The sequence below is a fragment of the Lissotriton helveticus genome, chromosome 6, assembly GCF_964261635.1.
Source record: "Lissotriton helveticus chromosome 6, aLisHel1.1, whole genome shotgun sequence".
Taxonomy (NCBI): domain Eukaryota; kingdom Metazoa; phylum Chordata; class Amphibia; order Caudata; family Salamandridae; genus Lissotriton; species Lissotriton helveticus.
Window position 1 is genome coordinate 427,369,119 of NC_136067.1, and position 13,079 is coordinate 427,382,197.

The window sequence follows — 13,079 nt, forward strand, 5'->3', positions numbered from 1 at the left end:
GTATGTATATGACACATTCCAAGATGTCTGACATGAATTTCATTGTGTTACTTGAAATGTGAGTCCGTTGTTCATGTCTACACTTTACACACAAGCTTTATCCGTATGGCTTCCATGCACACTCACTTATGTGAACAAGGCTTCTTGCAAGCCGAAACATGTTGGAGTAGGTGAATAAACACCCTTGAATTATGAATGGGGGTTAGGAGCATACTGCCCCTTTGCATCCTGGTAAATGCAGTTCACAGTTCAAACTTACTTCGAAATTAACTGGAGTTTTTCACCAAAGTTGGTGCAGACATTGCTGTATATCTCTAGACACGTGTTTCTGGGTTGAGCCCGTCATCAGTAGAGAGCAGCAGTATTGGAGAGCAAAGAAAATTCATCTGGGGTTGCTGGAAATGCTGCCAAGTTTCTCTCAGGTCACAGTACCACTCACAGGCACATAGGTGCATCTCCAAAGCTAGTCAGCTTGCTGGCTCAAGGAAGCCTTTTAAACAGAATGGGGGTTGGGAGCACACTGCCTCACAGTCCCAGCACAGTTCGCCCCTTTGCATCCTGGTAAATGCAGTTCACAGTTCAAACTTACTTCAAAATTTGCTGGGGCTTTTCACCAAAGTTGGTGCAGACATTGCTGTATATCTCTAGACATGTGTAAAAGGTTACACTTTTATATTACTTACTTTCCTAAGACATCCTACTAAGGAACAATGAAAGATTCTAAGAGTATAATACCTGCGTTTTTTTATAAGGGATAGGGATCTATTTTGCGGGTATGATGCATTTTTGTATTTTACACTTGTATACGCTCTGTTCGTTATCGGGTAAGTAAGAAAATGTCTGCAGCACCAGGTGTGAGTTATTAACGAATACAACTTGCATGGAATGCCCTTATTTATTTATATAATGTATTTATTTATTTTAGTTGCATATAGCGCTAGCTAGACCCGAAGGTCTCGGAGCGCTTTACATGGTCGGGAGCGAATCCTGTGGAACAGGAATACAATAAGCATATGGGGATAGATACAGTAGATAAAAGTACACAGCACAATAACAAACAAGCAAATAGCCAACTATGACATTACTTTCAGTCCTGTGCACGAGATAATAGACCAAGAAAATTAATAGTCTGAGAATTAAAGTATTTGTTGAGGAGAAGGAGTTTCAGGTCCCTTTTGAAGCCAGGGAAGAATGTTTTTGTTTTAAATTTTTTTTTTAACTTTCTACATTAATTGTTTTTTTCAATCCGCATATCACGTTCATATACAGAAACAATTACAAGACACTTCCACCTCAGCCGAGGTAGTGAACCAGCCCAGCACTCCGGAATTCAGTCCAATACGCAGTCCTATGGACGTTGTTCAAACCTTCACAGACAACTTTATTGCTTGGCATCATTTCACCTTCTCTTATCTCTAACCAACCTAACCCTCACCCCCCCAAACTCGCCCCAACCTTCCCCTCAAAAACAACCCCCTCGGCCCCCGCCGGGTCTGTCTAAGTAGAGGTCCATGTAGCTCAATGTTCAGTCTGGGTTACCGCAGTCCTTTCCTCTTGGCTGGGGGATAGCCCCCCACTGGCATTCGCCCCCCCTTGTGATCTCTGTGTGGATTGCGAGGCCTGACCTGCTATTTGCTGAATCATCACCCCCCCATGCCAGCAATACCTCCGGTAAATTATCATCCCTTCTAGTGGCCCTCATATGTCCCTCTTTGGCCATAGCCCACTCCCTTAAATCAGTTTTCCATTTCGCCAGTGAGGGCCCCTGTTGTGTTAACCAGGGGATTGTGATGCGCCGTCTAGCGATAATCAGCCCCAGAATCAAAAACCGCCTACTAGCCTTACGTTTAGGATCCCGGGGGATCAAACCCAAAAGACAGGGGCGAGGGTCCATGTCAATCCGCCACCCTGTAATCCTAATCCGGTGTTCTAGGACCTCCCCCCAGTACGTCTGAATTATCGAACAGGTCCACACCATTTGCGGGAAGTCTGCCGGGGCGTGGCGACATCTAGGGCATTGTGGATCCCTTGAGCTGTGAATGACGTGGAGCCGCCTAGGTGAGAGATAGGTCCTGTGTACCATGTTATACTGAATTTGTTTGAATCGATTGCATACCGACACCTTCCGCACACTCTCATGTATCCTCTCCCAGGCCCGCGCCGTGATCTCCTGCGGACACACCTGCTGCCATTTCCTTTCTACCTTTAGGGGTCCAGTCTTTGTATCCTCCCTCAATGCCCTATAGAGGTGGGTGACAAACTTACGCCCTATTGCCATGGCGATTATGGTGACTAGTGTATTTGTGTGCTCCGGTGCTTCTGGGAATGAAGGCCAAAACTGCCACGCTGTTGCCGCTATTTTCGCGTACTGCAGGAATTGCCCTGATCCCAACTCAAAGGTGGCCACCGCCTCGTGATAGGTGATGAATTTGTTATCCGGATAGAGGTCTGATAGCATTAGACAACCCCCCTCCTTCCATTTATCGATGGACATAACCCTCTCAATGTGAGCGTAGGCTGGCAAAGCCAAAAATCAACCTCTGGGGCAAACGACCTGGCCCGTATAAGTCTGCGAACTACTCTATTCCATATCCCGGCTAGTAGCCGCACCAATGGGGGACCGCGCTCCCGTTCCCCCCCCCCACCACGCCCGCCAGAAAAGAGCTCCCAGCTGCTGATCCCCACGGAGTCCGCCAACAAGGACTACTCCCAGGAGGGGTCCGTATCTAGCCAGGCGATGACGTGTTGAAGTTGCGAGGCAAAGTAGTAGAGCTCCATATCTGGGACTTTCAAGCCCTCCCCTACCCCATCTACGTTTCATTACCTCCACGCTAACCCGACTCTGCTTGCCGTTCCACAGCAATAGAGTAATTAGCGCATCCAACTCCTTGAACACCCGATGTGGCAGCTCTAAGAAGGAACCCTGCATCGTGAATAGACATCGTGGCAGGACCACCATCTTTATCAGGGCAATCTTCCCCATTAAAGAAAGTTTGAGTGTGTTCCAGAAGTCAACACTGCTCCATAGACCCCGCAGTATTCGCCCCATATTGTGGTAGTAAAAGGTGGGCTCATCCCTGCCTATCCATATCCCCAGGTAACGCAGCGTATCCATCACCCACGGAAGTCCCAAGTCCGGGAGCTGGGCGCCGTTCCAGTCTTTCACAGACCCAATCGCGTACAATTGCGACTTTGCTCTATTAATATATTGCCCAGAAGCTTCAGCAAATTGAGTCAGCGCCTCCGTTAGCGATGGTATCGATCGAGCCAGCCGCTGCAGGTATATCAGGGCATCATCAGCATACAGAGACCCAATGTGTTCTATACCACCCACCCGGATTGCCTGACCCTGGAGTGTCCACCGAAGGTAACATGCCAGTGACTCCATTGCTTTGGGTGAAGAGCAGGGGGGAAAGCGGACACCCCTGTCTCGTCCCTCTCTCCATAGGCAGTGGGTCCGATACATACCGACCCGTGCGAACCTTCTCCACCGGCCGTGCATATAGTAGTTTAACCCAATTAACAAACCCCTCCCCCAGACCCAATTTTAGGAGCACCTGCCACAAATAGTCCTACCGGATTGAGTCGAATGCTTGTTCGATATCGAGAAAAGCTTGTGTGCATTGCTGCGCCCTACCCTCCAAGGACTGCATAACATGTGCAAGGTGGCGGATATTCCTTAGCGCATTCCTGCCCGGTATAAAACCAGACTGATAATCATGCACCAGTCGACGGAGATGTGGGAGGAGCCTGCTCGCTAACATTTGGCTAATGATTTTAAGATCCACATTTAGCATTGAGAATCCCCTGCAACTATCAATTCTGTGTCTGGATCCAGTTCCAACTGTCCCAGGACCTGACTTAAAAACTCCCTATCATCACTATTCGGGGCATATACATTCACCACGCACATGCAGCGGCCATCCAGCGTCCACACCACAATCGCGTATCTCCCTTCTGGATCTTGTCTAACATGTATAGCTTTGAAGGGCACTCCCGGGACCACCCAAATAAGCGCTCCCCTCGCAAACCCCGAATAGGAGGTCGTGAAAAACGGGCCCCTCCTACGTCGCTGGACATACTTAAGACAGTCTCCCCACAAATGTGTCTCCTGAAGTAGAGCAATACTGATCCCATACCGTCTGAGGTAAGTTGCCACCCGTATTCTTTTGACCACATTATTAAGCCCCCGGACATTCCACGTTACACATTTATATTTCTGCGTGTCAACTGTCATAGGGTATTCTCCGTTGGCTCGGCAGCCCCCATCTTCTGCCTGCAGGGCCTCCAACCAAGTGATATGGAGTCCCAGTGCGTAGCAATCCCACCGACTTCTAGTAGCATAGACCAGACCCGGCAGTAAACCAAAGAAAACCCATCAGCCCAACTCCCCTCTCCCCCAGGCAGTAGTACTTTAGTCCCATAACCAAACCATGGTCTGAGGACTCAGAACCACGCCCCAGCACTCCGCCCTCCCCCAAACTGCCCTCCCCAACTTAAAGTAACCACTATAAGATATACAACGTTCTCAGATCCAGTCACCCTTCCAGTCTCCGATAGTCAACCTAACTGCCTGGCGCCACGCAGCCCTACCCAACCAAACGTCTAGCCGGGCCGCCACAGCTGGCACATCGAAAGGTTTCAGTGGCGGAAAAGTGACCCCCCATTCAGAGCACTTCATCCCCTCCTCCCCTCAGTACCTCCGGACCCGGGGCCTCCAAATAGTAGCCCCATAGTGAAGCTAAGTGTCAGACGGGCCCAGCCTGTACTTAGTTACCATGTCTCAGAACCCCAGGGTCATAAGCCGGTATCCGTCTCACAAGTGTAATTCAGGAACTCCCCGCCCCAGGCAGGCGATGTATCCCAGGTCACACTGCATTTCCTGTACCAAAAATAAGGGCGAGAACTGGTTCTGCATCGGGAATGCGTCCAATTTAGCGAGAAGGGTGCCATCTGGACCCACCCTGATGCGTCAGCCATCCAACAGATCTCGTGCCCCAGGTCTCTGCTCTCCTGTACGGCGCTGAGGATTACGTTGTCGACCACTCCTCCTCCTCTGCTCCTGCAAGCCCTGGCTCTAGTCTCAGCCATCCAGTCCCATTGCGCCCATCCAATCTGTTCCCTCTGCAGGATTACCAAAGAAGTGGATCTTATCGCCATATTGCACTCGAAGTCTGGTCGGAAACATTAGACTGTATTTGATACTGAGGTTCCGCAGGCAGCGCTTAACCCCCAAGAAGTCATTTCATAAGTCCTGCACTTTTTTGGTATAATCAGGGTATGTGTGAATATCGTGGTTCTCAAACCTAGGTGGACCATGGGTGCGGATATAGTGCAGGATTGTGTCCCTGTCCCGAAAGTTAAACATTCTAGCAATCAAAGCTCTAAGCGGGGCCCCCGGTTTCGGCGGCAGGCCGAGGGAACGGTGGGCCCGTTCCACAGCAAACATCTTGGAGAGCCGAAGGGTAGGAAATGCAGTGCCGATTCAATCCTCCAGGAAGATGTCTGCCGCCGGAGGTTGTTCCTCCTTGACCGCCCCTCCGAGTCTTCCGCCCTATCCTCCAGTCGGGTTGTGTGTTCCTGTAGGGCCGATGCCATCTCCTGGAGCTGTCGGATCTCGGTCTGCAACACATGCAGGTCTCCTTCGGTCGTAGTGACCCGGTCCGCCCCCTTCCTTAGATCCAAAGAGATCTTCTCCATCGTTCATAATCTTGCCACATCTGACAGAGTTAATCCCAACCCTGTCCCCTCCCAAGCTCTCTGCCTTTCTCTGAATGACTTTTTCCTTGAGAAGATTGCTATTATCAAACGGAACATTCCCCCACCATCTTCTCTCCTTCCCGCTGCTCCCCTCCCCCCTTTGCTCTCCTCCCTCAATCATTTTCCTCCCATCTCGAAGGAATCTTTCCTCGCCCTGCTCGGGAAGGTCAAGTCAGGTTCTCCTGCTGACTATGGACCGGCTCGCATATTAAGAGAGCTGTTTTCTGGTTGTCCCGACCCCCCCTCTATCCCTTCTTAATGCATCCATTTCTCAGGGTATAGTTCCGTCCCTGTTTAAATCAGCCATAGTCATTCCTATTTTAAAAAAACCTGGCTCTGACCCTACTCTTCTTGCAAACTTTAGGCCCATTTCCCTGCTCCCTTACCTAAGCAAAATATTGGAGAGCCACATCACTTCGTGCCTGTCGGCCTATATAGAGGACAACCATCTTTTGGCCTCTCATCAAGCAGGATTCCGCCCGGTCCATTCGACCGAATCTGTGGTCCTTTCTGTTCTTGATGAGCTGAAGAGCAGGGCGGATTCCAACTCTCCTCAAGCCTTGGTGCTCCTTGATTTGTCCGCTGCTTTTGACACGGTCGACCATACCATCCTTCTTGGCCGTGTCAGGGCAGCGGGCATCCAGGGCACCACCCTTTCCTGGCTCTCCTCATTTCTCCAAGGCAGGACACAGGCCGTCCGCCTCTCCGGCTTCTCTGCCCCTCCCCGTTCAGTGCCTTGTGGGGTCCCCCAAGGTTCCTCCCTTTCCCCTCTTCTTTTCAATCTTTACATTTATCCCCTTATTATTTCTCTGCTTAATATGGAGGTCTCCGTGTACAACTACGCTGACGACCTTCAGCTTGTTTTTGATCTTTCCCCTGCTCCTGATTCTCTTCTTAAATTCCAACCCACACTCATTTTTATTTCTGATTGGATGAATCAAAACCACCTCAAGCTTAACCCGGACAAAACGGAGTTAGTCCTGACTGGCGGTGCCATCAGCCCTTGGACCTCTGCCTTTTGGCCTTCCACTTTTGGCCCCCCTCCAGTTCCCTCTGTATCAGTCAGAACCCTGGGCATCAAAATCAGCCAGGACCTCTCCATGCGTCCCCAGGTTAGCTCGGTTGTATCATCCTGCTTTCTGGCCCTTAGGATTATCCGTAAGATCTCCCGCTTTTTTTCCCCTGATGCCCTCAAAATAATCGTTTTGGCTATGATTCTTTCACGGTTGGACTACGGGAACTGCCTGTATGTGGGCATTCCCGCCTACGAGCTGCGGCGCCTTCAGACCATCCAGAACCAGGCCGCCCGCCTTATCCATCGGCTTCCTAAGTCCCGCCATATCACCCCCCTTCTTAAGTCCCTCCATTGGCTTCCCATCTTGCAGAGAACTCTCTTCAAAATGGGATGTCTAGTCTTTATGGCCCGCGCCCGCACTGCTCCCATCTTCATTAATTCCATGATCACCCACTACCACCCCAGTCGTAATCTCCGCTCTACCAGCCAGTCACTCCTCAGTGTTCCCCGCTTCCGCAAATTCAGAGCTGGTGGCACCAGGTTCTCTACCCTTGCCCCCCATTTCTGGAACAGTCTCCCACTTACCATCAGGTCTATCACTGTTTATCTGCATTTCCGTAAGGCGCTCAAAACCCATCTGTTTGCCCAAGCCTTCTCAACCCAGTAACTCCCTGGTGCCCTTGCCATCTATCACTGCCAACCCTCCAGCGCCAGGAAGCCGCTTGGCCACAGTGCGTTTTACAAACACTTTCTACTTCAACACTTTCAACTTCATCCAAACGCAAGTCATTGATATCCATGGCCATACCGTCCAGCTTGAACTCCAATGCCACCCGTGATTCACGTATGGCTTCCAGTATGTCAAATTTGTCTTTAGCCGCCGAATCCTGGTGGGTGCCCTGCTCCGGGTCCTTCCTGAGGCAGTCCGCAGCTGTATGGCCTGGCACTGTGTATTGCATAATTTTGTTAGATTGGGCGTTTCTCAATGGCCTATCTCTCCCCATGCCTGGCCCCCACGTCTCAGGGCAACTTCCAGCGACCCCCTTCAAACGTCTAGTGGTGCAAAGACAGGCCTGCTGTGCAACCTAGAGTCAAGGATACCCCCTGGGCTTCCTGCGTGGCGGTCGCCTTACTACCCCAGTAGATGGTCGGGGTTCTCGTCTTGCCCCCTCAGGCTTCTTGTGCGCGCCCATAGCCCCAGTTCCAGGTTAATTCAGGCCCGTTCAAGTCCCTCACTCCCAGCACTATTAACTTGACTGCCCCAGAGGGGGAACTGCACTGTCCAGCTTCACGACCGCCTCGGCCGCCTGCCCGGGACCGCTGATCTCCACAGGCCTCAAGCACCAGGCTCACGTGAGCAGCGTCACCCAGTGCCGGAGTCACTGCTGCCAGGCACTCCACAATCGCCCGTCTCTCGCAGCACCCCCTCCGGGCTCAGCTGCGGGGAGGGGTCCCCACCACCAGGCTGTCAGCTCACTGAAAAGCGGGGCCACCACCGCTATCCCCACCATCCGTGGCACAGTAGTCTTATGGGGCTCTGGAGGTCCTATTCAAGGTCCTATGGTGCCGGGCCATCCGCCGATCACTCCCTGCATGGGGCCTCAGTGACAGAGGAGCCCTCCGCCCGCAGTCACTCACACGCCCCGAGTCTTTTCCGCCACCAGTGGGGGGGGCGCTTCCAGCAGAGAAGCGTGTCGGGCTTGGCATCGCAGGCCCCAAGCACTGGGCTTGCGTAGTTCACTCTCCCCTCACCTCCAGCGGCACCGCTCTGGCCGGGCCCAACCAGCCCTCCTCTGTAGCACCGGCAGTCCCCAGACCGCACCGCAGCAGCCGGGGGGGGGGGGGGGCGGGGCCTAACCGATAGCAGACTGCAGGACTCAGCACACACGGTCGCCATCTTAAGCCACAGCAGTCCACCGGGGCTCCAGAGACCGTAAGTCGTCTCCCCACGCCAGGGGCCGTTTTTTCTCTCTGCATTCCAGGCCCTCGGGGATGGAGGGGTCCACTGCTACTCAGCTTTACCTTGGGGTCGCAGATACCGCCAGGATATTGTAGGATTTCGGTCAGTAGGGCAGGAGCAGCGCAGAAATGCGACTAGACCGGCTATTTTGCTAAGCCATGCCCCCCCAGGGAAGAATGGGTTGCATGGCAGATCACTTGGTAGAGAGTTCCATATGCTCGGAGCATTTCCAGAAAAAGAGCAAGACTTGGTAGAAGATTTTTTTAGCTTGGGATGTAGGAGCAAAAGTGTGTTTGAGCTTCTTAAGAATCTTGAAGTACCTGCTTTAATAAGGCTGTTTTCTAATTAGTTGGGGCAATGTGAGTGGAGGGCTTTGTGGATGATACAGGCAGTCTTGAAAGTATATCTTCCTTCAATAGGAAGCCAGTTGAGGCGCTTGAGAGCAGGAGTGATGTGTTCAAACAGTTTGACATCAGTAATGAGCCGGAGTGCCATGTTTAGAACTGATCTCAGTGGTGCGAGGTGAGATTTTGGCGTTCCAGTGAGAATGGCATTGCCGTAGTCTAGTTTGGAGAGGACCAGAGATTGCACCACAATCTTGAAATCATCTCCAGTATGAATGAATTGAGCTTTTTGAGGTGTTTAAGTGCGTAAAGCACTCCTTAAGCACTCCTTTGGCCGAGTTTTTAATTTGTTCTTTCATTGACATGTGGTTGTCCAAGCAGAAGCCCAGGGATTTAGCAGAGTTGGATGAAGAGAGACAGAGAGTAAGTTAAGGCGTTCAGTTCTCTGATCCATTCGTGAATAGGAAGATGGTTGCATTTGGGGGAGAATAGGGTTATTTCTGGTTTTTTTTTATGTTAGCTTAAGGTGATTAGAGTGACCACAGGAATCAATCTTCTTCAGAGTGACGTTTAAATGTTGAATGTCACTGGGTGATTTGATTTTGTGATAAATTGTAGTATCATCCGCATAGAGGAGATATTTGATCCCTGCTTGCTTCAAGATGACCGGGTTCCATGAAGAGATTGAACTGGGAGGGGGAGAGAATAGAGCCCTGTGGCACTCCCAAGGTGAGCCGTGTGGGTTTTGATAGGTATGAGTTGATTTGTTGGCCACAGTGACTAAATCCTTAAAAGAAGGAAAAGCCTCTTTTATTTGCAGCAATAGAGAGTTTAGTTTAGAGTAACTTGCAAAGACAGCCAGGTACAATAAATAGTGTAGAGATGGTGAATAATTGTTTTATCAAGTTTAATCTCTGAATTTCTCATCCGTTTAAAATTATTATACTAAACAGGTATAACAAAGTGGGTGAAAAACTGGAAGAAAAATGACTGGAAATTGACCACGGGTAAACCGGTAATTAATAAGGAGGACTTTGAGAAACTCGATGAGCTGGTTCAGGATATAGATGTCACGTGGGTGAGTATTTGAAGTATTTTGTTATCTCTGTAGCCCAAGCTATTGGAAGTAAAATGCACCATATGTTTAAGGTACTTATTTGTTTTGCAGTCTCTTAAATACAATGAAATAAATATAGTTATTTGTATATATATATATTTTTTTAAACACATTGGGAGCTTCCTCTGTCACTCGTAAAACATGGCAGCTTAATATAGAGCTCACTGGCATTCTTGAGCCCCAGCTCCTAAAAGAGTGGCATTGAATCGCTTAAACTGGTGACGGAGGAGGCCGGAAGACAGTGGCACTGCCAGCACAAAAAATAATAATTAAAATCACCAGTTGGGGATGGGGCAAATCCGGTGAAGCTGACCCCACACTTCCCACTCACTGGGAACGTGGGCTTCACTACCTTATGAGAAGAGTGGCGTGGGCATGCTGCATGACTGGAAGAAGGTGCCAATTCGTAGCTAGAGCATATAATCTGGGAACAGTAATTCCAGAATATGCCATGTAGAGGTAAGTGGATAACATGCTGGCTTACTTACACACAAATGGTATTGCCTGTAGTAGGCGATAGAAACTACATGTATTAATTTCATTCACGCCCTTGTGTTTGCCCAATCAATCAAGGAATGCAATACAAAACTTTAAAAAACATTTTGCAGGAAGTTAGGTTTAGCCATTTCTGGATCTGTACTGCCACGTCATAGAATGCGTCCATTACTTACTGATAATGGCATTACTCCTAGTCCTACTTCCTCACCTTCCTTCTTAACATACGAGGTCCTTCGCCTTCCACCAGACCCACCCCCATCCTATAAAAATACCGCCCGCCTCACCACCTCCTGTACGTAAACAAGTCGAGCCTAGAACTCAGTTGGACCACACCCTAAGGGCGAGAGGGTCCTAGAAGGAAGGCGAGGGAGTTGGACTAGGAGAAATGCCTTTATCAGTAAGCAGTGGACGCATTACCTCCCATCCCTCCCTCGCTTTCCTTCTTAACATGTGAGGAAACCGCAAGCAAAAACAGAAACGGACAACTGAGTGAACAAGAACAACATTTTAATAATGTGCCCAATTCACAACACAAAAAAATCCGATTCCTTCATAGAGGACTAGACTCTGTGGCCCAGGACATTATCCAAACATTCCAGACCAGCAATCCGATAGTGGCAGACAAAAGGGGAAGACCAAGTTGCAGCCCTACAGATTTCCACCACAGAGGTACCTTGCAATTCAGCCACAGTTGCCGCCATACTGTGGGTAGAACGCCCCTGCACCCCCACAGGAGGATCCACCCCTTTCACCTTGTAAGCCAAAAAGACCATAGACCGAATCCAATGACTCAAAGGAGCTGTGGAAGGCTTCTCACCCTTCTTAGCAGGACCAAAGTTCACAAACAAAGCGTCCCACTTCCGGAAAGACTCCACCTTATGCAAATACCATAACAAAGTCCGCCACATATCCAAACAGTGCAAACTTCAATCTTCAGCCTAGGGAGGATCCGGACAAAACTCAGGCAAAATCACCTCCTGACTGAGATGAAAAGTTGAATTAACCTTAGGGAAAAAGGACGGAACGGAAACCAGCACCACCCAGTCCGAAAAGATCTTGCAGAAAGGATACTTACAGGACAAGACCGCAACTCCCCCAACCTTCTAGTAGAAGTGATGGCGACCAGGAAGCAAGCCTTTAAAGTCAAGACCTTCAATTCCAGCCCCTCGAGGGGCTCAAAAGGAGGACGTGAAAGCACATCCAAGACCAACTGCAAATTCCAAAAGGGAAAGGAATAAACAGGCCGATGAAAAAGGTTCAAAAGACCCAGGAAAAATCAGGGCATCAGGCCCCCAGCATCCTGCAAATTATGCCAGGAGCCCCGAAAAGCCTGAATGACCGTCCACTGCACCCGCAGAGAAGCAACCGACAAACCCAACTGGGCCCCAGCCAGCAGGAACTGCATAACCAAAAAGAGCTCAGCCACAGTAGGATGCACCTTCTTACGAGCACAGCAGGCCGAAAAAGGTCTCCAATGCCTAGCATCAGAGAGAAGCGTAGAGTATCTACGAACAGCCTGCAACGTCACAGCCAAATGGTCAAGGACCCCCAAACCAGCTAAGTGCCACTGTTCAACCACCATGCCGCCAAGTGTAACTTCCTTAAGGTACCCAGGGGAAGAACTAGAAAAAGCAACAGAGACTGAACCACAGGATGGACCCACTCCAGACAACTCAACAGTCCTAGAAGAGTAAACGAATTCACCTGAGGCCACCTGGGCGCAAACGATACCACCTGCGCCCTTTCCCTCTGGACCCGAACCAAAAAGGCCCAGACCAGCTGAAACACAGGGAAAGCATAAAGAAGGTCCTGAGGCCAAAGACAAGTCAAGCCGTCGACTCCCCAACAGCTCCATTTTGGCATTCCCAGTAATGCAAATAGGACAACCACCAGGAGGCCCCAACGAACCACCAACTGGCTGAACAAACAGGGCAGCAGGGAGAAATCCTTGAATGATGGAATGTCCCTGCTCAAACTATCGGCACGAACATTCTCCACTCCCCGAATGTACAGAGCGGACAGTCCCAGAACCCAGCTCTGAGCCCACAGGAAGATGTCGCTGGCCACCAACAACAAAGATCAGGACCTGGTTCCCCCCCCCCCCCCCGCTGTCGGTTGACATAGGACTATGCCACCGGATTGTCCGACTGAACCACCACCATCTGACCCTACAGAAAGTCCTGAAAATGGAGCAGAGCGAGCCAAATTGCACACAGCTCTCTCCAGTTAAACAACATCTGGGAGTCCCTCAGAGACCATTACCCCTCAACCTGCTCCAAACCCAGGCAAGACCCTCAACCGGACAGGCTGGCATCTGAAGTTACCACCAGTGGGCCGGGCATGACAACGAGATCCCGGACAGAAGATAACGGTAAAGCCACCAGG

General features: G+C 50.3%; 1 protein-coding gene across 1 annotated transcript in view; it reads left to right on the top strand.

Moving 5' to 3' along the window:
- The window catches only part of RNASEH1 (ribonuclease H1), a 797,310-nt gene that overhangs the window by 598,123 nt on the left and 186,108 nt on the right, over nucleotides 1–13,079 (top strand). The window contains exon 7 of the mRNA XM_078647872.1: nucleotides 10,033–10,157. Coding sequence (XP_078503998.1) covers nucleotides 10,033–10,157 — 125 coding nt within the window. The remainder of the gene's footprint in view (nucleotides 1–10,032; nucleotides 10,158–13,079) is intronic.